Source organism: Thalia democratica, chromosome 1, assembly GCF_965202585.1.
Source record: "Thalia democratica chromosome 1, ktThaDemo2.hap1.1, whole genome shotgun sequence".
Classification (NCBI taxonomy): Eukaryota; Metazoa; Chordata; class Thaliacea; order Salpida; family Salpidae; genus Thalia; species Thalia democratica.
In genome coordinates, this window is record NC_139165.1 from 35,891,338 (window position 1) to 35,919,217 (window position 27,880).

Genomic DNA, 27,880 nt, shown 5'->3' on the forward strand with positions numbered 1-27,880 from the left:
CCTTGTACGTTTCAAAAATTATTTTTGATCAAACTATGTATTTATTTTACCGTCTGAAATGTTACAAAAATAGAACAGTTTAAACACAAGTAAAAAAAGCTCTTGGTATTTAATTGAATAAGGGCTTAGTTTTTTAACATACCTTGTAAGAGCTTGACCATGTCGAAGAGACGTAAACTTTAAAGTAGTAATTAATTGTGTAAAAGGTGTATTGGATTAACTTTCTCTCAATTACATACAAAGTTTAGGTTATCAACAACCTTGTAACCAAGTGTTTTGAGGTGTCCGCTCGGAGGGCCTGGTAGAACCGGCGAAACAGCCTCGGAGTAACTTGCGACCCTAATAGTCACAACTCTCTGAATAGTTTCCTTCTCTGCGTTGCGCTTGCTTGTGCGTCTCTCAGTTATCTTAATATAAAACTTTACTTAAGAGAATAAAAATATGAATATCAGTATGAACAACAATAACAATTACTAATCAAGTTATTTGAAATAGTTCTTAATAGTAATTAATAAATTCAGAAAACTCAAAATGTATTACTAAAGTACTACTAAAAGTCACTAATAAATTATATGTTACCTAAAATTACTAAATTTATATTAAACAAATTAACTACAAGGTTGCAAATAATAAAATGTAAAGAGAGAACAAATTAGACTCACAGTTGCTTTATTAGTTACAGCTCCTTTTTTTCAGATCAACCCAAATTTACTTTTAAACACAAAACTGAAGACATATCTATAAGCGAACATAGTATTTTGACTATTTTATCCTTTTAGGAAAAATAGCCTCCCGTTATAAAAGAAATAAAATGACGAATATCATAAATAGATGATTTCATCCCTCACCTTTAGTATAACTTTTCACTATAGCGAATACGAAAAAAGAGCTTTGTTTAAATTATTAAGCTTGTTGATCGGAAAAAAGGAGCTGTTACTAGAAAAGCAACTGTAAGTCTTTATTTGTTCTCTTACATTTTATTATTTGCAACCTTTTAGTTAATTTGTTTGATATTGAACTATTTTATCGTAAGAAAATAACAAGTATAAGTATAACAACGTGAATACCATTATGGGGATTTACTTTTCAATATGATGATTTACATTTCAATATGAGGATGAGTATCAATAACAACTTCTAGACCAATTATTTTTAATAAATGTAAATAATTTTAAATACACAAAACTAAACTTTAATTATCACTTACATACTACTAAAAATCATTAATGAATTATATAAAACTACTAAATTTAATATCAAACAAATTAACTAAAAGATTGCAAATAATAAAATGTAAGAGAACAAATATAGACTCACAGTTGCTTTTTAGTTACAGCTCCTTTTTTTCAGATCAACAAATATTTACTCGAAAACACAAAACTGAAGACATATTTATAAGCGTACCTAGTATTACAAATATTTTGTTCTTTTAGGAAAAATACTCTAACGTTACAGAGGAAATAGAACAACGAAAATATTAATTAGATAATTTCACCTCTACTCTTAGCAAAAATTTGCACTAGAACGAAAAAGAAAAAATAATAGTTTTGTTCAAATTATTAAGCCAGTTGTAAACGGATGCTTTGGTGTTTAAGTTCTACTTTGTAAAGAATACTGTTTGCTTAGTAGACATATGAAGTTATAGAGCAATGAATTGCAAGTAGCAGTAAATGAACTCGCTGCATATATCACCAATCAGGTAATTACTATTTAACTTTTAACAGCTACTTGCATAAAAATAGAAATTATAGTCATAATTCAGCTGACCTAATCAAATAAACACTTTAAAGAGCGTAGTTATAGGTTCAGATAAATTCAAAAAATACTTGGCAAGCTTGAAATAAAAATTTGTCCACAAAACCCCCTTAGGTAGATCTAATCTTAAATGTAAAGATTTACAAGACTTTTTAAAGGTTGCATAAATAATCGATAACAGAAACTTTTAATGATTTTTTATACCTGACAAGTCACCTTGTCTTTACACATTATCTGTCGCTGGCTATGTTAAAACAACCCAATCCAGAAAAATCACTTTTGAAATAGTAATTGCACAAAAACATGTAACATTGAAATGGTACAAGGGTAGGCAAACTGTGTACCGCGAGCATATTTTTATTTTAGTGGGATTTAACGTCCACGAAAGGTAAAACTTGTGGCCCGTAAAAAACTACAAATGCAGCCCGCCAAATGATTGTTTTTTAAACTTGCCTTACGACTACAACATACCTGACGATCCCTGCATTAGTTGGTAAAATCTTAAGGGTACTATTTAATTATTTACAAATGTTTAAACAAAATCCGTATAAATTTCACCATAAAGTAGGTGTATCTAGAGTTTTCACAAAACAATTGTCATTAGTTTTTAACTAAGTTTTTTAACATTTCTAACACAATAAAACTTAAAAATATTCATTTGGAAACTAATAAGACAGATTTCAAAATTGTTTGTTAAAACTTACATTTATTTGAAAACACAAAAGAACTTGATCTAACATTTAAAAAATCTTTAAACACACACTTTAATCTTTAAAAAAACGTTTTACTAATTACCTAAATACGATAAAAAAGTTATTTTGTTAAATCAATTAACACGTAAAAATCTAATAAACACATAAAAGTTCATAAAAATGTCACATAATAGCTTCTTGGGTGCTTCTTACTTTTTCCGTGTATTCATCCATTTTTTCGGATAATACTTCGTACATCTAAAGAAAATAATTAAAAGTTTTTTGTTTAAGAAAATACCAAGTAGTGCGGTTTCACTTGAAATATTTTAGTTAAAATCCTTGTAAATAATGAATAGCTTTTGTACTGAATCTAAAGATGCTAAAACTTGAAAGTTATTAGCCTTCTGTTTTTGGTTTCGAAGTTTATATAAAAAATTATGAACATTACTGAAGTTAATTTTTAATAGTACATAATATACAACATACGTGAAAATACTCATCGCTTTCTAATTGTTTATCTTCCAATACTTCTATCAACATTTCCACTTCATTCCTTGGTATCCAAACAGGATACTTGTAATTGAGGAGGGTGTCCTGAAATTCAAAATAATATTTGTAATGTTAATCATAATTGGTTTGGTAATTTAATTGGTTTTGTTTAATACAATAAGTATCACAACTAAGCTTCGTTGATCATTAAGTGTTAATAAGGTTGCAAAATAAAATGAATTAAACAAAATTTCTATTAAACAAACATTTAAAAACTACTATAAATTTGATATTTATACTTGAAAATATAAGTTAATATTAAAAAGGCTATACAAAAAACTACAGCTTTATTGTACAAACGGATTTCAAAATACATGATGTAGTATTTTAAATCATAATCAAAGCATATATTTAATGTAAAACCAATTAACAAGTTTTATTACAAAATTGAGAGAATAGTTTCGTATGTTAAGTACCAATATTTTATTACTAACTTTAATAAAGCATTATTGATCATTAAACACAATAAAAAACTATAGTTATAAATACCAGAATAAAGTATGAAAACTAGTTCGTTGAACCTAAGGAAATAAACTTATATATATAAATATAATTTCAAAATAAGATATAAATAAACAGTTTATAGCGTTAGTTTTAAAGCAAAAGTAGTAATATGTATATATATATATATATAATTAAGTGTTAGGAAAAGTAATGTAACAAACTTTAATATTGAAATCGTGGGGTCTTACACCTAACACTGCATCAATGTAATGGCAGCAAGTTGTAGTGGCCAGTTGAAGGTAGTCGTGACAAATAAGCATCCTTATCAACTCTGCGCTGTTGTGTTTCTGTATAAATTCAATATATGAGAGTTGTTTGAAGTTGATAAAACATAGTAATATTTTTTTGTTTCTATATAAAAATTCAACATGAGAGTCAATAAAAATTTATTCGTTTATACAACATAGTAATAACTTTTTCTACGGGCTAAAACATTGCGAGATTTTAAATAAAGCTTTTTGTGTTGACTTAAATTTGCAAAAATATATTACAAGTTTCAAAATTATAAGACTGTATAAAGTTGAAAAAAAAGGAGGATTAAAGCTTGCTCTTTTTCTTTTTTTTTTAACTAACTAAAACTTTAAAATATACCTCAATAAGACAGTTGAATAAATACTGTTTATATAGAAAATAAAGGTGCATAAAAAAAAACTATATTTAAATTTTTTTATTTAAATAAACATAAACATTAAATACTCTTATAAAAACTCAAAATTTAGGTAATAAAACACATTTCTAAATTGTTTCTATAAAATACAAACAGATACAAAAAAAGCAAACTAACATTGTATATAGCAATGAACCAGGACGGAAGTGAGCACCTGAAACCCAATAATACGTCCAATATTGCTCTCAAATCGCACTTGTATGTTTGTATATAGTGCTTCAACAGCATCCACGCTTGTTGATGGGGTTTCAGGTAGTTGTGCTTCAGCTTGGTTGTCATGGTGATGGACTTGTTCTTACCAACCCATTCCATGACCTCATCGCTACCCAAGTATGACGAGTACACGCATCTGTTGATGTATTTTGTGTTAAAATTTAGTAGAAAAATGCTTAAGTTTGTATTGGCACTTTCGATGTACTGATAATTTATCATATTTATTATATAAAAGTAGGATGATATTATATTACTAAAGTATGATGAGTATAACAATTTATTTAAACTTTTTCAAATATTTTATTGAATAAACTAAGTTTTGCTCAGAGAACTTGTAAGTGATTTTAACTTTACAAAAAAATTAAATATATTTGTTCTCCTTCTACAAAGTAGATATCTTAAAACTATTTTCTAACAACCAAACCTAGAGTACAAACACTATCTAAATAAAAATAGGCTTATATATTTACTGACAAACTTTTATGTTTAAAAGATGTTGAAACTCAATCAAATCAGCTAATAACAAAACAACTTATTTGCTGGGCAAACATAAACACTAGAACTTTTAAAAACATCGAATACTATTAAATTTTACTCTAAACACTCTTTGAAAGGCTATACATCAGGGTTTCCTAAAGTGAGCCATATGGCCCCCTTGGCGCCAAAAGTCGCAAAAGGGTCAAAGGGAGGGGGAATTGAGTAGTAAAGGGCGCCATTATTTGGAAATTACACTAGATTTTCTGGTGTTGATGGTAGAGAGCAAAAAAGGTCTTAGGTGTATTCAAGCGAAGTTTTTCTGAGAAATTTTGTCGGAGGGGGCCACAGCTTTTTTTTTCATTAAAGGGGTCTTATGAAAAAAAGTTTGGAAAACTATGCTATATATCAATATGTTAATTTTGTTATGAGCTAATAAAAGTACAAACAAAATTTTATTGAAAAAATTATTGACTCTTAAATTAACCAAACAGTTAAACATAATATAACCAAGTACTTGAATATAAAAACATCACACAGACTTACCTAGTAGCTATAGATTGAAATACTGGCTTCAGTTTGAGATTGAACTTGTTGCTAAGCATCATAGCTTCGTCATAGTAACCATTGTGACACAACAACGACACAACTTCTTCGGGTTGGTGCTTGCATATTGGAAGTAAGTCCTTAAAAATAATATATTTCTAGTTTTATTCTTATTTACTCAAATCGAGCAAAACTTTTATGTCTCTTATCATATGTAAATATAATAAATAGTAAAAACGATTGTTTACTAACTAATTCTTTGTAGTACAATCAAATAAGAAAAAAAAAATCATATCCCTTATTGTGTAATTAAAATTAATAAAAAAATTTTAACTTGGCTTTTTTCAGCAAGCTTCATTTTAGCCTGCATCAAAGTCACTTCTTTCTGGATATCGTTTGTGTCTCTGATCAAAATAGATCCTTCCTTTTCCGATTTGTTTGGATTGTTCAACTGTAAAAATATAAAATGCATTACAGATGTCTTAATTCAAAAATATTCTTCTTATGTTTAAGATTAATTTAAATTAAATATAAAAAATAAGCAAAACGTTTAAAACTATATTGTAGCCAAATAACATAACTTAATAAACATTTTATTAAAACTCTAGTTATTTTTAACACAACGAATACTTATTAAACGAATCAGAACTTTGTATTAAAAGTAGTTTTTATATAATTTAAAAGTGTTAAGGTCACAATGCATTACAGTTCAAAGTAGTGAACATAAAAATAATATCTTTTGATATCAATTTGTATTGCATAGGGTTGTAAATCTTTTTTTTCACAACTCGATCTTAATTTGTATAGCGTTAGTTTAACTTATAAAAAAATATAAAATATAAACAAACGGTAAAAAGTAAAAAGGTAGTTAAGTTAATTTTGCAAAAAATAAAAACTAGAAAAAAGCCTTTTAACCCCTCCCTATGCCTTTAAAATTCTTTTTATAAAAATTTAGCCAAAGTAAAATACTTTTTTAGGCTTTGGAAAAACAAAAAAATATATATATATAGATATATAAGATGTAACGATAAAAGGCGTTAAATCCTAGAGATCCTGATAAGCTAAGCTTATCGGAATATATACCACAGAAGTTTTTGTGTCAAAACTTTATTCAGACTAACGGCGTTTCACTGCTCTCAAATAAACTTAAGAACAGATCTACGGAGTTTCAAAAATTCTTAGAGCTTTTTTGAGACTCCGTAGATCTGTTCTTAAATTTATTTGAGAGTAGTGAAACGCCGATAGTCGGAATAAAGTTTTGACACAAAAACATCTGTGGTATATATAGATATACTAAGTTACTTACAGGTTTATAAAAGTTTAAGAAAGTACTTAGGAGTCTTATTTTTATACCCCGGTAGTATCCAAGTCTATATGAATTTGAAACTCTAAGTACAAAAATCTAAACATATATTAACAATAAAAACTGTTCATCACTGGTAACATAATACTTAATGAAAAAAGTATGTGGAATGTATTTTTTTTATAAAATAACCATTGACACTATAAAACCACAGAAAAATCTAAACAACCCACATAATGGCACTTGTGAACGACATACTGGTTATCCTTTTGAACCAGCTGTAGTGCAGATAATGTGGTAACCAGACACTCGTGTTGTCGGATAAGCGAGGGTAGTGGCATGTTGTTGTTCAGCGATGTATCCGTCATCAGTCTCCAGTACTGCTCGTACATCATACTTGCAGCTAGAAGTTTTTTATTTATAAATTCAAAATATTTATTAAGAGATGTGTTGGTTATCAGCCTCCAGTATTGTTCGTACATTATACTTGCAGCTGTTTAATTCAAAAATAAAAAAATAAATAAATTTACCATTAGTCCATTGATCTTCTGTATAGCTACAAGAAATTAAAAAAAAAATGGAATAAATTATTTTTCTCAATGCAATAAGTTTATTCTGGAAATTAATTACTAAACAATAAAACTTGTTTTTTTTTTTAATTTTAGATCAGGATTCTAGCAAAAAAAATCCGGATCTGACTAAATCCTGATTTTTTTCAGGTAGATTGTCAACATTAACTGCATCCATTTCTAACTGTTTTAAAGCAAAAGCTACTAATAGCTACATACTTTTGAACCGGGTTGAACATGCATAGCTTTGCAAGAGTTGTATTTTATAAATTAAAAACTTGAAGATATTGAAAATAAACAAAGAAATTCAAAGTTACACTTAAAAAATAATTAAAGAAAAACTATCAGCTGTACGAATTAACTTTATATTTGTAGTTTTGAAAACTCTAAACACAAAGCTTTTTTTTTTTATCAAAATAAACTTTCATTATCAAATTACCTTTCCTGTAGTTGTTCCTGTAAACGTGGAACGCGTACAGCAGGTCGTACTGCGTGGGTTGCACCAATGGTACCTCGCAGCTCCTGGCTCTTTCCTCCAGTATTTCAACGAAATCCTGCTGCATGTCTCCGTAGGCGAACTGGACCAGCTTCCTCCGTTCCTTCTTCTCGAACAACTTGATCACCAGTGCGCGCAGACAGTTCTGTAAAAAATTAATACTTTTACCGTGTAAAGTAAATTAATACGTGTTTTGAAACTAGAGTGTTCTTCTTGTCATGAGTCATGTTCATCAAAAAGTTTGCACTACTAAAAGATGTATAAAACTGACTTTAAACAGTTTTTACACAAGTGTTCTCAACCAATAAGCTTTATAATTAAACTTTAATTGTTTAGTCTTTAAAAGAAACAAAGTAAAGTTATAATTAAGAACAGTTTCATTTACAATACTTGTTTTTGTTTGAGGTTATAACGCTTGGTTTTAAGATTTTGTTCAACTAAGTTTGAATATTTTTACAGAATTTAGAATAATTTTAAATTATAATATACTATTTTTGTAGTAGACAATAAAAAGACATAAAAACTTTAAAAATAGTTACAAGTTTTACACTCGTGTAGTAAACAAACAAATACCTTGCGCTGATCGTAGCAGGGGTTTGTGTTAATGGCCCACAAAGCTTCTTCATATTTCAACAAGTTGAGATTTTGTCTGAATATTGTAGAGTATCTCAGTGCCTGCATAATACATAATGTTGAGTAAGTAGTAGTTGTATCTGATAAATATTTATTTCATAAATTAAAGCTAGGTTTAAATGTCATGATTTTATTACACTTTATTAATTATATGTAGTTTACAATACTTCAATTTAATAAACTAAACAACATAAATATCAACTATTGAAAAAACAAACCAAATTATCTTGATCATTCAAAGAATGTTGAATTGCATACTCGCACAATTTGATAACATGTTCACTCAAGTCTAATTCTTCAAACATGGCTATGACCTGAGATTAAAATTTACAATTAATACTTTATAATATGCTTTAAAATGATCTGTAAAATAACGTAAAATATGTAAAGTTTTAAAAATAATTCAATCTTTCTAGGAAATAAAACTTAGTAAACTGTTAATAAAAAAATTAAAGCTAAATTTAAACTAAATTGTTAGAAATTATTGTAGAAAAACTATAAACGTTTTAAACAAATATTTATTTTCTCAATGTAATTTTTGAAAGCAATCAGTTACAATTGAATATTTATTTTAAACATTTTAACAGTAAAACACACTTTGTTGAAGTAGAGGTTTTTGATATTTTCCACTGATGTTGGTGTATTCGGGTCAATTTTAAGCACAGTTGTTGTGAAATGTTCATTTTCATGAATCAATTCAACTGCCTTCACAAATTTGTCCACTGCCTAAAAGATAATTTTAAATATTTGTTTTTAATATAGAAAGAATTGCTTATGCTCTTTCATAAAAAATGTATTTAGTATTAGAGAAGTATACAAGATTAAGTATTCAAGATTTTTATTTGCAAAACTAAGTTTCACCCTTTAAGGGATCTTCAGATACAAAGATTACAATTAGAATTAATAAATCTCATTTAAATAGAATATAATTAGAATTAAAACCTCAAACATAAATTAGAGGAGTATTTAACACTTTTATAATCGGAATAGTTAAATGCAAATTGCAAAAAAAAAAGTTTAACTAAATAATTTTATAAAGATTTTAGTAAAAAAATAATTGTAACTATAAGAACGAAACAATTGAACTACTCAACTTATTTCATCATCATTTCTTTCTTACATTGGCTAAAAACAACGTATATGTAGTAATACATTACAAAAAACTTTACACACAAAAACAAATAAAACAAACATCATCGTAATCCTTGTTGTTGATGCAGCACTGAGCGATGAGATAGGTTGAAAACGAGTCTTGATATTTGCACCAGGGAAGCACGTATTCACCAAGGTACTCCTGCAAGTTTGCGAACTGGCCGTGCTCGAACAAAAACTGTGGAAACTCGTATGTGGGTCCGACAGGCCAACTTGAAAAATGTATTTGGTTGTTTTTAAACAAAACTATTTAAAATACATTTATAAAATCAAAACTTGTTTGGTAAAAATGAAAGGGTTTGAAACGGGCCATCTTGAAATTTAAATTTGTTTTATTCAAATAACTGTGCGTTGAAAACACTAACTGTAATGATGAGTGTTAAATGATGGTTTAGTGTAAAAAAAAAAATCAAAAACAGAGTTATTAAACTTTTAAAGCCTGCATCAACTGCTAAATTGCAAAAAAAAACGTTACCTCTCTCTTTTCATAGTATAATACTAAATACAGTTGTAGTTTTTATCAAAAGATAAAACTTTATAAAGTAAAACAAATATATTTAAATAAGCTCTTTCATCCCAGTAAATTGAGCACTCTTTTTTTTACTAAAGGCAAATAACTTGTAAAGTAAAACAATATACAGTATATTAATTTTCAACTCACAGAACTTTCACAATTGTTGAAGCGGCCTCTTCGACGTTCGACTGCAGCAAGCCCTGCTGAAAACTCTCGCTGAAACCGCCCAGCGTCGCGTTGCCATGCAACTTCAGGTAGTAGCCTAGCAACAGGGTCCTGGGCACCATGACGTTGGTGAACCCACCGTTCACACGCGTGGTGGACAGCAAGGTGTCGTGGACCGACAGGTTCTGAAGGGAGGTTTCCAACGAGTCCCTGCGCACCAGCTGGGTTTCCGCGGTGCAAGTCCACTGGAGGGCGGTGTAACCTTGCACCAACAACGAAGATTTCATTGATATCTGATGTGGGAAAATGTATTACTGTTACATTGTTTTAATTTCTTAAAACTCTAATAATTACAAAGGAGTACTAGTTAAATGTATTTATAAACAAGTATATTTAGGTTTTTTTAAGTACTTTTTGAAATTGATTATAATATTATTTGGAACTAAAATGTAGTTAAAGTTTTTTAGTTAAACTCTAATTAAAATAAATAAAATAGTTAGTTGTGTTTTATTTAGTACTACTAAATACAAAAACCAATGCAACTAAACCAACCGTGCTCTGTTTGTCTTCGTCACTGTAAACACTCAACACTAGCAGCAGTAGGGAGAAACGCAACCTCACAGTCACGTGATTATTTATGGCGCGAACCAACAGCTCAACCGACTCATCAGTCATTTCACCAGTGTTTGCCGCAGTACCTATATAATCAACTGTGTGCAATATTTCTGATTTAATAAATTGGTACCAGTTTTTTTTTTGAAGACTAATAAAAACTTAACAAAATAATTAAAAAATTTAATTAAAATTTTAAAGTTGAGCCAATTTACTTTTGTAAGTGGCCTTCATGGTATGCTGTGCACCTTATCACATTAGTGTATAAGTGTATTTTAAATGTATTTACACAAAAAATTAGTAATGTGAAAAATATTTTTTATTTTCTGTACATAATGTTTATTTTCTCTTTTTGTTCAAATATAAACAAACTAAAAACAAAAAAAAAATTATAATTTTTATTCTCAAGGTTGAAGACTACTTATATAAGTGATATTTAAAACACTATTTTAACAATTGAACGTAATGTTTTTAATTTATACTTCTATGTAACTTTAAAGTCGAAAATTATATTTTAACTGTAAAATTTACCATTGGCAAGAGGAATGTTTGTTGGATCGAGCAAACTCAACAAAATTTCCATTGTTTCATGAAGATGTTCAATTGCAGAAAGAGATTCCAATGACTCTTCAGATTGTGCGTAGCTTTAAAATAAATTATTGACAATTTTGATACATTTAAGTACACATAAAAGTTTATTAAAATAAACTAAAAATTTAGAAAAATATAAAAAAGAATAGATATTTGAGTACAGTTATAAGTTTAGTATAAAAAATATATACATATACTTAAAGTAAATAGCTTAAGGTGCATGAACACAGAATGTTTACTAAAAAAACTGCTTTCTTAAAAAGATAATTTAATACTTATATTAGTATATACATTTAATTTAAGATATGATATTATATTATAAGCACTGCTTCTAAAAACATAGACTGCACTGTCATATGTATATTAGCATAAACTATTGTCACTACTTGATTTAGCCATTTTCTTCTTAACTAATCAATCAGCATCAAATGTTAATTTATAACGCAACAAACACTAGGCATTTTAATATAAATTATTAAACAAAAATAACCGTATAGCGTTGCGAACGTCGTACATGCAAGACTGCACTTGATCGAGCGGAGATTTGTCGCTCGATAACGATTGCAGCAACTCAGCTTCTTCCAGTATTATCGACAAGTTGTTCAAGCAAGTCACCAGTTTACCTACTTGCTCCATGGACGATGCTGTGAAATATATCATTTGTTTCTATGTTTTGAAAATTTTAAGTGTGAGATGTATAAAACTATAATGCTACATACAGTGATGAACAAATTTCAAATGTACGTTAAATAGGATTTTTCTCCATGGAAAATACTGTATAAACTATATACGGTTTGATTTGTTTTTTTCATTTAAAGGCAGCGTGTTACATAGCGATGAAAGAAACATATTAAGTTGATGGCATTAGAATTGCAATGAAACTAAACTTTTTATCAAAACGAATAAACTAGAGTGATACCAAACAAATGTAAAAACAGTACAGAAGCTGTAGTTAGGTAAATAAAAAATGTTTTAGTATACATGGTTTGTTTCTATGTTTTAAAAACTGCACGTTACAAATGTGTAGTGTATAAAACTTGTGTTTATCTTGTTACATATAGTGATGAATATATTTTATAACATTTAGTTCGTTTATATGTTCTAAAGGCATAGTGTTACATAGCTATGAAAAAAACTAAACAAATGTTGATGGAATTAGAATTGCAATGAAATTAGAAGTAATATCGCAACAACTTTTTTTCAAAATGAATGAGTAAGAGTAACCACAAACAGTAAGTTTCAAAACTTAAATCAGTACAAAGGCAGCAGTTAGGTAAAAACAACCATTTATTACAAGTACTTAGTACACTTTTAAATTACCTTTCTTCATATAAAAACTAAAACTATAGAAACTAACTTCCAAGTAGGGTAGATAGTTCCTCGGGAGCAGCTCCATAAAACAGACTTTCCAAGTTGTCGCAGCTGACCAAGTAAGTTGTGTGTTCCTGTACGAATGAACACATGTAAATTACAATTGAAAACATAAATTTCAGTGTTGGAAATACTTGTTATTGCACGTCTACTTATTTTCAAGTTATAAAACATTAGACAATATCTCAGATGACAATACGTTTAATTTATTTAAAATAAAGCTATTAGGTTATGTTATTCCGAGTTTACTTTAAACATCTTAAATATAAAATATTTATATTGAATATAAATAAATTTATTCATACAAGTAACAAGCATGAACAACATAAGTGGCTAAAAAAATCTTCATTTTTAAAAATTTTCAAAATAGCAATTAGGAGTTAGTAAAAATTTTCTTTTAAAACCAAACTTTAGTATATAAAAAACACTTAAAAAGCAGGCCAGACAGAAACTTGTTTGCTTAGATGATGTTCAACTTGTTTAGCAAATGTGTTCACAGAAAAAGAATTTAAACACTTTACAGTTTTGAAAACTTAAAAGGTAAAAAAATAAATTTTTGTTAATAATAACTTTTGATTATAATAGTTTTAATTTCAAACTAACAGTAACTCAAACAAATTCTAAAAATTAAAAACTAGTAAATAAAACAATGCTACACAACTATTTTCAACCAAAAACTAGTTCATAATAGACTGCAAATGATTAACTTTAAAACTCTACATAAGCTTTCTATAGTGAAAAAATGAATATATTTCTTAAAAAATTAATATAACTATATATAACTCATATATGCTTAAGTTTTTTTCTTTTGTTTTGTTACTTAAATTCGCAATTTTATTTATTTAAATAGATAAAGCCAAAATAAGTAACACATTTAAAAGTACAATCAAATATTTCAGTTAAATAAATCATTTTCAATTTTATAAACAATGACTAAATAGGTGAATAAATAAGATAGGACAAATTTATGTACATGCTTATTTAAATAAAATATTAGCCACATTACACATCAACTAATTATTTTTTTGTATATCCTCATTACAATTGATTCGACCTTTAAACTACTTTAATACAAAATAGAACGAACATTTTTCACGAGATGGGGCGGGTTGTTGTACGGTATTGTCAGTGCTAATGGCAGCGAGACGTGCTGCTGGTACTGAACGCAATTGTCGTAAAACGAAGTGTAAATTTCAACAAGAGCTTCGTTTTCATCCAACTCGCTTGTTTCCAACGCTGCTTCCACCTAATTTTTAATGATAAGTGGTATATTTGTTCATAAAGCGAAATATTAAACTATATCAAATAAGTGCATTTTGAATTCAAACAATTGATTGTGAGGTATCCATTGATATTATATAATTTTTTTCGAAATATAACATAAAAATATAAACAAAATAAATAAAAAAAAATGTAAAACTGAAAACAATTTTAAAACTTTGTAATACAAACAAGCATCTTTTTTTCTGATAATCGTGCATAAAACAATTATCTTAAAATAGTTTGCCAAAAGAAATTTATGCTAAAAAACTAACAAGTAACAATACTATCATACCAATTTAATTTAAAAAAATTAAAACCTGTGACTTGGCGTACGAATAAAATTCATCTCTCAAATCGTTGATGTTGTCAATGAACACGTTGGAACGGGTGGCAATCGACAAGGCTTTCCCGATCGCTTTCTTGCTGAAGTTTCCCGATAGAAACACTTCTTTCGCGAACGAGTCTTCCAAACTTCCGTTCTGATCAGCTTCAAGCTGCAAATATTGTATTAATGCAAATATTCACTTTAGTTAACTTGTTAATGAGGCTTAAAACTAACTGCTGTAACTATTTTCTTTTGACTAGAGTTTATGTTACCGTTTTACTGTTATTTCGCACTTAAGCATGTAGAAATGATAACAGTTTACTATATCAGATTCATTTTTATTCATACTAGTGCTTAAAAAACATTAACTAAAAACTATATTTGATTTTTATACTATGTTTTTCTTTAAATAACACCAAACAAATTACTATTTGGATAGTTACAACATGATTAAGTTGAAATATAAGAATCACAATAAAATTAAAAGCAAACTACCTTCTATTTTGTTGCAGTGACTATAATTAAAATAAAAATAAAAATTACTCACTAACGTGTAAACTTTTTTCGTTTATTTTTCTATATTTAACAAAATATTATTTGGGCAGGTATAAGATGATTTGGTTGCAGCAAAGCTAAACTTAAACAAAATGACAGTATAATTTATAAAACCAGAAACTACCTTCTGGTTTATTGCGGCATCGACCACAACATCGTGCCAGCTGTCTTTAACCTCAACATCACAAACAGAAAGCAACGTCTCGTCTTCAACGCCACGCATCAGCAACCACAACGAGTCCTTGTCGCCTGTGGATAAATATAACTTTTCGTTAACTCAAATTACAGGAACTACCAAACCCGAAATGAAACGAAACGTAATAAATTTAAATGTTAGCATAAAACTACAATTGTAGCTAAGCAAATGATCTTAATAAAAATATCTTTTTGGGTTAACTTGATGAACAAACTGCAATAATGCTCAAATCTTGAATGAAACATAATGAGTTTAACTATTAACATAAATCTGCAATTGTTGCAGATACTTGTACTCACCTGAAGTCTGCACCTTGTAATCGACCAGCTGCTTGCATATTTGCACGCCGTCTTCGGTGGTGGTTATCGAGCTGCTGGGAAGGTGGATAGTGGACGCGTGCGTCAGTTCGTTCAACTTGTCTTCCATTATCTGATAACAAAATAATGATGTTGAATAATCTTGACGTGTTTTATTACTAAAATTTAGCTATTATGAATTATAAAGCGGAAAATTCTTCTTTCAAGTTATGAAAAAATAATGAGTTTAAAAAATACAAGTAACAAGTTTTAACTTGCCTTCCGTTATCTGTTCTTAATAAAAACAGAGTTTTTTGGGTTCTTGAAATAACTGATTAACACTTTATTTATTAAGTTTAAAACACAATTTAAGCATAAAATATTTTGCTTATAGCTAAGCAAAAAAAATATTTTTTTAATATTTCTAATTTTTTAACCATAGTAGAAAATCAGATTTTTTTTTAAATTAGTAAACGACTTCCATTATCTGTATTAATTAAATGTATTTTATTTATAAAATTTAGTTGTTTTGTCCTCACAATTTTGTAATGCCAGTAAAACTAAATCAGCCTGGAAAAAACACAAGCACAAAATGTCTCATTTGTTTTTAGTAAACTTAAAAAGTAATATGAGTTTTTGATAGTGTAGTTTTAATACACTCATCAAACTATAAAACTACATATTTATTTTGATTTAACGACTGTAAACTAAAAAAATTATTTTAACAAACCATATTTTTAATAAAACAATTTAACTTGTTTCAGCTCGGACAACTATTGTCTTTTCAACGAACTAAAACAACGCAACTTACGTCAAACACAACAAATATGGAGCTGTTTTCAAGATCGAGGAAAACACAAATGAGATCCTTGTCGTTCTCATCATCTTGACTTGCTACTATCCTGTGTTTGCTGCCTGCGAAATATACATGGTAGTTAATGCTTGCAAGATAAAGATTTTTGAATATTAAATGCAATTTAGTTTGTAGGAGTATAAAAGAGATATTTATAAATTAAAATCATAATTACGGCTATAAAGCTACTTAAACAAATTGCTTTTGTAAAACTTACAACTTAATTATAATGCAGTTTCTGAACGATATCACTTCAAACACTTTTTTATAAATTTTGGCTACTTATAAACTTTTCATAGTTAAAAGATAACAGTCATACTTAAATCCTAACTAGTAAACTAGAATATTGATAAACAAGCAAACAATTTAAAAGTAAGTTACCTGGTTTAACTTGTTGGTTTCCAGTGTAATCATTCAATGACTTGTCAACCAAAACCTACGTAAAAGTGTTTTAGGTTAAAATTGTGAATGTAAAAACCAAACTTATTTGTAATACTACCAAACTAATTAGATAACATATCCTCAGATAACCCATTAAAAAACTCAACTTTAAGTTAATAAACAATACAATCACAGTTTCTTAAATTTTCGGTAAAACAAACTTCAACTAAAAAATCAAAATACAACATTTACCCTGTGATCCCTGCACGACCACACGTACAGTTTGTTCTGCGAGGTGACTGCAACAATCACCGGTTCGGCGCAACCGACGCAAGCGAACGCCACGTTTTGAATGTGAGGCGAGTCCTGGTGCCACGGGTTGATGCTCGAAAGAATTCTGCCAACACCAGACGACGGTTCCAAGTTGGCTGGGCTGCACACTCCTGAGCGGAAAATTGACATGGGTAATATTCAAACTTAATAAATATTTTCATAACTATATAGCTGTACCACTCAGTAAAAAGTAAGTTTCAAGTTTTTTAAAAAATACTTAATTTCAGTTTCAATAAAATAAGCATTAATTTTCGAAAATGTTACAAAGCTGATTGCCCTTGAATTTTTTAATTCATATTGTTTTTAAAACTTTTGAGTACATATTTTAATATACTATTTAATCACTCTTTAAATAAAAAAAGGTTAATTTATTACACAGTAAAAGCTGTGTTTGATATATATAATGTAATAACAAATCAAACCGTTGGACATCATGGTGTAAACAGACAATTTTCCACTGTTTGAAATCAACGCAAACATGGAAGTGGCCTCCACGCCAGAGCTGGGATCGAGCACTGTTGCGTTCATGGTGGCGATATTGTGGTTCTGAGTGAACATCATGTTGTTTGACGTGTCTTTGAAGCTCCTCGCTGTCAACTCGCTCAGTACCGATGTTTTCTGTTTTGTTTGTTTGTTAAGAGGCTTATTAATATTACAATTAACTGAATGTTTAAATATTAAAATTTCATTAAAATTTTTTGAACTCATCATTTTAAATGTAGTTAATATAAAAACGATTAAAACATGTAAGTTTAATTTTCATTTTGTATCAAAAATTACTGTTTTTGCATAGCAAGTATCTTTTTAGTGATATTAATACTCACTTTTACTAAGTTTTCAGTGCAAAACCTTACTGTATAAAAATTTAAGTTTACCTGTAATAAAAACAAATATTAAATTTGTTCTTTTTTAAACTTTCAATAATTGTAAAAATAACAATTTCAAAATCTACTTATATAACCACTGTTATATCTAACACATACAACACCCACGCTTACTTTTGCATTGAGGGTGATGATGATTCTGTGCAATCCGTGCAGGGTGCCGCAAAGTATCTGCAAGTATTCGTTGTTGGTGTGACTGATGTGAACGTGGGGAAGCACCTTGGATCCCCTGAAAGTTATCCTGTACACCGGAAGGTTTGGTGAGCTGAGAGAGCGTTCTTCCAACTCCAGCACGTTGCCGCGGGTGCGCCTGCAAAATATAATAGAGTTAAATAATTGTTGTTTTGCTTATGCGTATAGTTTTCTGCAAATTAGTTTTGTTTTTTCAAATTAAAGAAAAAACAATCATAGACGGAAATTTAAGTTGAAAATTGATATTTTTTAAAGCAAATGCTAACAGTAATTCATTGGTGGATTTTTTAAAAAAACAATAGTTTTATAAAACTTGTAGCAAAATATGCAAGTAGATAACACACAACTGACCAGATGAGGCTTTTTTCATTGTTTTCTACAAAGAAGGTGATACCACCTCCATTATCCGGATAACTGAAATCATCGCTGTTGATGAATGTTGCGTCACCTTTGTAATAATATTATTCATTAGAAAATATTCAATAACTAGAAACTCTAAAAAACTATAATTAAGAGCTTAAGTGAGAATAGCAAGAGATTTATTTTAAAACAGAACAATCAATTTTAAATTTTAATATAAGTAAGGAGTTAGAATAAAACTTGTAAAAATATATGTTATATCAATCTTTAATATATATTAATCAACATACATATATATAATAGTAATTACAAAATTATGTTCTTCGTTCTATATAGTAACGTTCTAAAAGAAAACTAAACTGAAGTTTAAAAAATCTTAAATTATAAGTTTTATGAAACAAATTAATTTAAGTAAGGAATATTTTTTACCAAAATAATAAAAACAACACAGAAATAATAATACAATATTTTAATAGAAATATTTTTACATTAATAAACTAACCCAAGTTCACTACAATATCTTTTGGACTGACAGAAGTGGAAAAATTTGAATAAACTGACGTTCCACGGAAGAGTAAATTTTTGTTTGGATTATCATTCATGTTTAAAATATTCTATGAAAAAAGGTAGTTAAAAGTTAAATATGCTAATTTAAATATATTTGAAGACAAAAATGCATACATGTCGTTCTACAAACTTCAGGGAAAATCTACTTAAAAATGTTTTTAACAAGAAAATGTTTATGAAAGTAGTTATACTTTTGGGTTAAACAGGAAAATCAAACAAATACATTAGGAGTACAGCAGGAAAACTAAACAGAGTTATATGAAAAAAATAAGGTAGAAGTAAAACATTCACAATGAAAATCATTTTTCACAGTTATTAGCAGTCTAACACACACAGTATATTATCAATTTTTTCACAGCTTTGATGCTTAAAACACAATAATGCACATATCAAATGTATCATACAAAAATTAATAAAAAATAAAAAATAGTTAGTAATTTTAGCTTATGGTAATATACTAAAATAGATTAATAAAAAGTAGTTAGTCAATTAAGATTATGACAGAGCACTAAAAAATTGTTAGTATATTATAAAAAAAAAGAATTACTGTATTAGGTATCAAAATAAAACATTGAAAATAATTGTTGTTAATTCAGTCATCTGCTTTTGCAACGGGTTCATCCGACTGCGCCAGCTTCTTCTTCGACGTCGCCCCGCAGCTCAGCAGCTTGTTCAGACTCCTCTCCCTCTGCAGCAAGCTGCTGCTGTGGTCCTGCAGCGCCTTGAACGTCGCCTGCAGCGACTTCAGGTCCGCCGCAACCTGCTCCTTCTCCCTGGTCAGCGCCGATATCTTCTTGTTGACGCTCAGGTTGTGCTCCTTCTGCGAGATGCTCGCCCTCAGCTTGGCCATCTCGGCGTGCTGCTCCGACAAGCTCGTCTGCAGCTTCTCGATGCACGACTGCTTCTCCTGCACCAAGTGACCCCTGCTCATCACCTCCCTGACCAGCTCCTCCTTTTCTTTCAGCAGAACCGAGTACTTTTTGGTTTCGCTGGACAGCTTGTTGAGCTGAGTGTTGGACATGCTGTTCAGTTTCTCTTTGGTGTTTCTCAGGTCCACTTGCAGCTCGCTCAATTCCTTCAACAGCTGAGTGTTGGAAACTTTCAATGACCCGTTCAACGTTTGGTACTCGCTTATTTTAGTCATTTGATTAGAAGTCAGCTTGGCCACTTTTTCCTTTTCGAGGTCAAGCTGCTTCTTGACGTCGACCAGCTCGTTCTCCTTCCTGCATATCTCGGCGGAGAAGAGCTCCTTGTTCTCCTGCGCCAACCGCTTGTTCTGCGCCTGCAGATCCTTGCACCGGCTCTTGTACTCGTCCTTTATCTTGATCATCTCGTCGTGGTTCTCCGCCAGTTCGTCGAACCTGTTGCAGAAATTATTGAGTGTCTAAAATAATAAGAACTTAAAATATATAAATATTTCAACTAGTTTAATTTAAGTTATCTACCAATTTGTTAACCTGTTATAGGGTTAATTGGATATTGAAACAAAAAATAACTGAATAATTATATAATTAGTATAACAATAACAACTATATTTGTCAAACCTATGTTTATTCACAACAACTTTAAGTACTAACTTTTTTAAGTATATTAGTAGTTGCCAATTGATTGATTATTTAAAATTAAGATTGTTAACTTTAAATATTAACATGTTAATTAATATTGTTATATATAAAAGTTAATTAGATTGAATCAGTCACAAGTTGGAACGTTAACATTTTGAAGTGTTTTAAATGATGCAAATCAACTGATGGTAATTCGTTTGTTAAAAATATTTAGCAAAAAAAACCTTTCGAATGAGTTCAATAAGACAATTAAGTTTAGATTAGATGACTTTAAACATTTTTATTATCAAATGGATATAAGCAAGTACTGGAAAAACTCGCTCAACTATTTATATCACTTTGTTTTATTTAATTAATTCAAATTTTGATCTGACCTGTTTTCCAGCATGGCGCAGTGAGTTCTCAGGTTCTCCAAGTCCTCGTCCGTCTCCTCCTTCAGCAGCCTGAGGTCTTCGAACTGGGCGCTGAGACCCTGGTTGTCTCTCAACTGGTCGTCGGTTCTGCGCTTGAGGAAGCAGATCAGCTTGCCCTGCTCCTCAACGCGAGACTTGAGGAGGTCGAGCTCACCCGAAGCCATCTGGTCTCCGAATACTTCGGTTTCGATGTCCTGATGATCTTTGTTGCTGGGTTCGTTGCTCATCTTTTACATTTGTTTTATGGTTTTAATATTTACAAGCTGTGAAAATTTTTTATTTTTAGTTGTTCTAAAAATTAACAACTGTTTTTTTTCAGAATAAACACTAGGATGAAGCTTAGTAATAACAAACAAGCTTTTACAAGAGAAAATATATATTGATCAGTTTTACTTTTTTGTAAATTGTAGTACATAATTTTAAGAGATTCTGCATTATTTAAACATTTAAAAAAATTAAGTACTTTTTTTGAAAGTTTAACTTAAAATAAAACTAGATTGTCATTTTTTTTAACTTTATAATGTTACTATTTTACAACTGAACTTTTTTTTAAAAACCACTCAAGTTAAACAAAACTAAACTAAATCAAAGTAAATTGTTGACAATGATCATTACAAGATAAGTTTAAGTTATATTAGTTTATTAAAATTTATATAAAAATTTCAGTAATTAATATAAACATAATAAAAACACACAATATAAAATTTTACAGCAGTATACTAATTTTCTAAACATATTTGTTATAAACTTAATATAAATGTTTTTGTCAAAAAGCAATACTATTTTTTTCAAAATCCCATCTAAATTCTACAGCAAGTAATGAAATTTTACAAGCAATAAGTATCAAAAAAATGAATATTTATAAGAAAAGAACCATTATATATTACAAACCTTAGTCTTGTATTCTTTTAGGAATACTAATATTAATTATAGCTAGTAAACAAAAATTAAAAAAAAAAATTCAGAAAACATTTATAATTTTTACATACATTGAGGCATTGTAAATAATGTTTTTTAATTAATGTTAAGATAAAGAGTATATAAACGTTAAGTCTTAAAATACCAAAGTTTTGTACATAATAAAACATAATCATAAACCTTTAGGCTAGCATACATGCTAACTAGCATTAAAAATAATTATTATCATTTTCAAATTAACTAAAAAGTAGTTATTTTGAAAATTAAAATAACAAAGAATTAACGAAAATATCTTATACTGTAAAACTTTAAATAATAAAAACTAAAAATAATACATATATCAAAAAATTTTTATTTTTTAGTGGTATCTATATTTTTAAAACTACATCATACATAAAAATATAACATAACTTTCATAAAAAAACCCTGGCCATATTTCAATACTCATTAAAGTAATATGGCAGTTCAAAATAAAAGAAGCAAGAATGTTGTTTAAAAAAAGGTATCTACATATTTCTATTGAAGAAAAATAAGTAATGTCTGCATCTTGGCAACTTAGCTAAACTCAATTTATAGCAACATGAAGAATACTTAATTCAATTATTAATTGAACTAAAAAAAAATATTATCTAAGATTATGACACACAATACTTATAAGGTGATATCATAAAACGTCTTTATAATTGTATAAAGACTAAAAAAAAATTTAATTTATCAAACTATTTTAGCAATGACTTAAGTCGTTTTCTTTTGCAATTATTGCTACTAAATCAGTTACTCTTGATAGCAGCGCCTTTATCCTATCAATAGTCATAACTTTAGGATCTACTGTTTTCCATAAGTTGGTCAAATAATTGCTTATATTTTGCTGCCATTTATAATGGTCTAAAACATCGTCGTCATTGAAACTGCTTTCAAAATTTGCAGTAAGAATAAAAGCCACATTGGTAAACAACTCACTGTCTGCGAAATGGTGGAATGCCATCAAAGAACTCGGATGAATCTCGTCAAAATCTTTTATCAAAATCGTGCACGCTCCGTTATCTGTTGCATTTTCTATAGTTTCCCTTAAACTACCACCTGGTTTCATTAATTGAAAGCCATCAATTTCAACAAAATTATTTCTACATTTGGAGGCATACAGCTTGGAAAGTTTAGCAGAAAAACAGTCAACAGTCTCTTTTTGATTTTTGTGGCCAAGAAAAATAACAGCAGGTTTTTTGTTATCAGTTTGAGTTAGGTGTTCTAAAAACGGACCATTTATCACTTTCCACAAGCGAGAGTTCTGGCTTGAGAAGTTTTGTTTAATTTGTAAAACACTTTCATAAGAAACTTTTCTTGATGGAGGAGAAATATTTTCTGCACGCATGATGTAACTCTTCAACAGAAAGGAAATAGCAATGGTAATAAAAACAAACAAGACAGTTTTATTTGTACAACTGTTATCTTTTGGTTTGAATTTCACATTTTTAATTTCTTCTTCATCTACCTCTTCTTCATCTAACTCTTCATCACTTGTATCTTCACTTGAAGTGTAACTTAAATCACTATCTTCATCTAAATCAGGTAAATAATCAGAATCAGAGTCAGAGTTGTAGTTTTTCAGTGTTATGTTTATCGCACTTTCAGTGTCAATTCTTTTGTTTTTGTTTCCTGGTGCACTATTTTTAATTGAAAAACTTTTAGTGCTGTTATCTGTGAATTTCTTTTTAGACATGTGTTTGCGCTGTAAATCAGAACGGACTTTGCCATTTACAAAAGAAAGTCTATAAAAAGTAGTAAATGAATTTAATAATTCTTTTAACCACCTTAACTGTAAAAAACCAAAGCAGGTTTAGTATTTCTATCAAAAATAGTTTTCATAAAATAAATTTATCTAACTTAAGATATTCTAAAAAACCTTAGGACTATTTTTAAGCTTTTTCAAAAATAAAATGTAAAAAATTTACAAACACAATGCCAATCTAGTGAAAACAAATAACATTTAGACTGAGACTTTTTAGTGTTTTTTTTTTTATAATTTTCATTTCAAAATATTTGTAAGCACACAATTAAACTAGATTATCCATTTCATGTAAAACCAACATAGGATTCAAAATAGTTTTATACAAAAACAATTATAATATATAAAAATATAATGAACAACTGACTAAACAAAGTAACACAAAAACTATATTTTGTTGGTAACAACCACTTTTTTTAATGAAACTTATTTACTACTTATTGTTAAAATTAGTTTTAAAGATACATGTTATACTCTCTAATTATTTAAAGTTAAAACACTATATACAGCAATGTTTAAAAGAAAATAATTTTATGAAGGTAAGAATTATTTTTTTTACAAAAACTAACAAATTAAAAGGCAATAATTATATAATATAAACTTTATATAAGCTTTTGATTTAAAGTTAGTCTTGCTAAAAATTTTTGTTACAAATGTATAAACCAGAATATTCATGGTAAATTTTCTCAAGTGCTAAAAAGTTTTTTTTTTTTTTTGAGCTAAATACCTCAAATTTTTGAAAAACATTCTTAAAATGACTAAAATTATGGCTAGTATAATAATTTCAAGAGCATTGAAAAATAAAAGTCTAAAAAATCTATGAAAGAAAAATAGAAAAAATAAGAACTGAACATATTTTAATATAAATATATAATCTATGAAGTTTTATAAATATAGGGTGCACGACTATTTAAACTCGGACTATTCAAATTCTCTTTAAAAATTGAAACAGTCACAAACAAAAAAGTAATGTATATTTGTCAAATATAAAAAAAACATACGTTGGTCATATTGATACCTACAAGCCATTTTTTTCTTTTAACAAGACATTAAATATTTTTATGATATGGCTTAAATAAAGTAAAAAAAATAGTTATTTTTAGTAATTAGAAATTTCTTAAAAAGTATTTTAGATTTTGAAAAAAAAGAAAAAAATGGCTTGTAGATATTATCAAGATCTACATATGTATTTTTATTTTTTTCAAATTTATATTACTTATTGAGATATAGTCTTTTAGATATTTATTTAAGAATTTGAACTGTCATAATTTGAGTTGTCCAAATTTGAATTGTCATTAAACCATAATAAGGGAGAAAATATATTTCTAGTAAATAAGTTTTTTTTTTTCTTTCTTAATATCTGCATTCCATGGGGAACCTAAAGAATTCTTTGACTTTACTACTTGTACCTCAGAAGTTATTTCATCAAGCATTTTTAAATTAAAAAAACCTAAGAAAATGCTCTATAAAATAAGACTAACATGTAAAAAACTAATAAACCTCTCCATATGCCATTAAATCAAGCTTTATTTTTAAACCAAGTTCTCTAAGACACTAAAAAATTATCAATTAAAATAAATTGAATTGGAGTACTTATTTGGCTTATAGGTAGCTGTTATTTATGTAGTTTACTGTTAAAGAAATATAGAAAAATTTTAAAAAAATGAATAACTTTAAAAATTATTAAACATTTTACAATTGTTTTTTTATCAACTTAAAAACTTGAGAAACTACAAGAATTAAGAACTTTTCTAAAATGACCCGAAGTTTTCAAGATTGTTAAGGGCATAGGGGGGTCCAATACTTTTTTTACTGAAAATAACACTGGCTCTTATATGAAAGCTTAAAATAAAAAATACATGCCAGTTTTTGTAACATTAAAAAATTTCATATACTTACTTAATTTTTAAGATATACTTACTTTTGTAAAAAGTTTCCTATACAAACGTGTGGATTAAAAATCGTTTGGGGTCAATTTTCTTGAAAATTTTAAAAATCACTAAAAATCTATCTTCTCTTTTGTTTTTTGAGCTAGAGACCTCAAACTTTCACAAATAGTCCTTTTATAGTTTAAAAGATTTTGAATGCTGCAATTTTGAAAATAAAAATCTTTGATTAAAAAAAAAAATAGGCAGTTTTTATTTAATAAAAATTATATTAAAAAAAAAAAAATCCAGCAATAAATCTTTATTAAATTTAATAATGGACTTTCTAAGAAATTTTGAAGAAGATTGGCTAAAAAATAAAGGAGAACATAGATTTTTTATATAAATAGTCCTTTTTTGTATTTTTGGTTTTTGCCTTTTATTAGGAACCTATTGAGGTACCTGACTTTGATAGTTTACATCTCAAAAATTACTTCAATTTGTTATTAGGTGCTTAAAAATGTCTGATAGCTTGGATAAAATTGAATAAGTTAAGATCAACTTGTAAAAATCAAGGTGGACCCCCCTATAAAGTTAAAGGCTTTTTTCACAAACATTTTCCCATTAAAAAATTACTAACACAATAGCCAATTGTTTTTGGCAAATTTTCTCTAGGTTTTTAAAATTACACGCTTTTGGGTCTATATTTACTTTAAAATTAAGTTTAAGGTAAAAAATGTGATAAAGAGTATATTAATAATTTATTACTTTAGAGAAAAACAATTGCTAAGTTTCACCACAGAGCGGATTTTCAAATTGTAAATCTGTAGTAAAATAATAATGGTAAAAATGACAAATAATAAAAAATTGGTTTGAATTAAGTTTTTTCACAAAATAAAAAAATAATATAAATTAAGAATTATATTGATGCTAAACAACCTTTAATTTAAAAACTATTAAACTATAGTTCATAAACAAATACAATTGAACAATGGTATACAATTGGGTATTGAATGGGGTAAAAATAGTATATTAACATTAAAAATATAATGTAAAGCTATTTTAAATGTGTTTTTAATTAAAAAAAATCTGATTACAACATAAAATTTTATCTTTATGATAGAATTTTTGTATTAGACCTGAATTTTACTACTAAACATGTAAAAAAAGTTTTCAATTCCTGGTTTTTTCAGTTTTTTTTTTTTTAATTTCTCAAATTCCAGGTTTTTTAGCTTAAATTGTCAAATTCCAGGTTTTGTGGCAACCCTGATTACTATTCCCAATAAAAAAAATTAAAATTTAAAAAACAGTTTTCACCTAACATGATAAAAGACACTGCTTATTTACTCGAACTTGTAATTACCAACTTAAAACAAATCAAATTTATATGCTTCAGTGCTGAATTACCATAGCAACTATTAGCATTTTACCAACTCTGGTTGCCACCCGTTTTAGAAGAATAAAAATTTCAGATTAAGTTCAAAATGTTACGGTATAGAACTAAACACTCAACTTAAAGTAATATGTACCACTGTACAGTAGTCAAGTATACTTAAGCATGGTTGCCACTGATCAAGCTGAGAAAAATTTCCTGACTTTTCTTGACTTTTTCCTGACTTTTTACCAAAATTTTCCTGACTTTTCTAAATCATACTCTTAAATTTAACTTATTGTAAAATACATAATCTAACACTTGAAACTATATAAAGCTTTCAATCTAATTTTAATAAAGGTTAAAAACTACAGTTTTTTGTTGAATTCTATCAAACTTCCAGTACATTACTTAAAGCATCTGTGTATGATTCATGTTTGTAATAAACAGCTCTATCAGCAAAATACTTTTATTATCACCCTATAAACACAGCTTGTCTGAAAAAAGACACAAATTTTTAGCATTTCTTTGCATAAATGTATCTATATAAACAAATGACATATAAGGAACTTTTACAATTTTTGTGTATATATTACAGTTTCACTATGGAAGTGTCCTTGCTACAGACCATCAATACTAAAAAGCTTACAAAATCTGCTTGTTCAAGTAGGGTACTTGTTCAATATGTTAATAGAAATTTTTGCAGTTTTATTACGGATATTTAACTAATTTATACCAGGTGAAGGCATTAGAAATTAAATTAAATATTTTTGTAAATTTCCAGGAAAATTTTGGATTTTTTTCTGACTTTAAAGGACTTTTAATCATTTTTTTTCTATTTGAAGGATTTGGAAAACAAGGAATTTTGTAAATTTAAACTGACAAAACCTAAATTTCTTTTAATTTATAAATTTTCCTGACTTTTCCTGATTTTTTTTCAAAACCCCCCATTT

The 27,880-nt window shown here is 28.1% G+C and overlaps 3 protein-coding genes across 3 annotated transcripts; all 3 read right to left on the bottom strand.

The window, feature by feature from the left end:
• Positions 1-2,519: 2,519 nt before the first annotated feature.
• LOC145832320 (nuclear pore complex protein Nup160-like) lies at positions 2,520-19,053 on the bottom strand. The gene is made up of 28 exons (XM_082939641.1): positions 18,947-19,053; positions 18,436-18,532; positions 18,007-18,202; positions 17,431-17,626; positions 16,928-17,118; positions 16,676-16,730; positions 16,253-16,356; positions 15,445-15,574; positions 15,074-15,198; positions 14,387-14,563; positions 13,894-14,052; positions 12,793-12,880; positions 11,926-12,079; positions 11,376-11,488; positions 10,785-10,930; positions 10,215-10,525; positions 9,594-9,765; positions 8,999-9,127; positions 8,620-8,715; positions 8,342-8,443; positions 7,712-7,913; positions 6,937-7,106; positions 5,735-5,851; positions 5,401-5,540; positions 4,285-4,516; positions 3,662-3,787; positions 2,934-3,041; positions 2,520-2,705 (listed from the first exon to the last, which is right to left on the bottom strand). The coding sequence occupies exons 1-28, from the start codon at positions 19,044-19,046 to the stop codon at positions 2,631-2,633; spliced, it is 4,011 nt and encodes a 1,336-aa protein (XP_082795767.1). The 5' UTR covers positions 19,047-19,053; the 3' UTR covers positions 2,520-2,630.
• Positions 19,054-19,603: 550 nt separating this feature from the next.
• On the bottom strand, positions 19,604-21,243 carry LOC145835543 (coiled-coil domain-containing protein 89-like). The gene is made up of 2 exons (XM_082943193.1): positions 20,951-21,243; positions 19,604-20,372 (listed from the first exon to the last, which is right to left on the bottom strand). Exons 1-2 carry the CDS (start codon positions 21,214-21,216, stop codon positions 19,604-19,606), a joined length of 1,035 nt encoding a protein of 344 aa, XP_082799319.1. The 5' UTR covers positions 21,217-21,243.
• Positions 21,244-22,508: 1,265 nt separating this feature from the next.
• Positions 22,509-23,659, bottom strand: LOC145845160 (torsin-1A-interacting protein 2-like). Its single transcript, XM_082952585.1, has one exon. The coding sequence runs from the start codon at positions 23,622-23,624 to the stop codon at positions 22,632-22,634; it is 993 nt and encodes a 330-aa protein (XP_082808711.1). The 5' UTR covers positions 23,625-23,659; the 3' UTR covers positions 22,509-22,631.
• Positions 23,660-27,880: the final 4,221 nt, after the last annotated feature.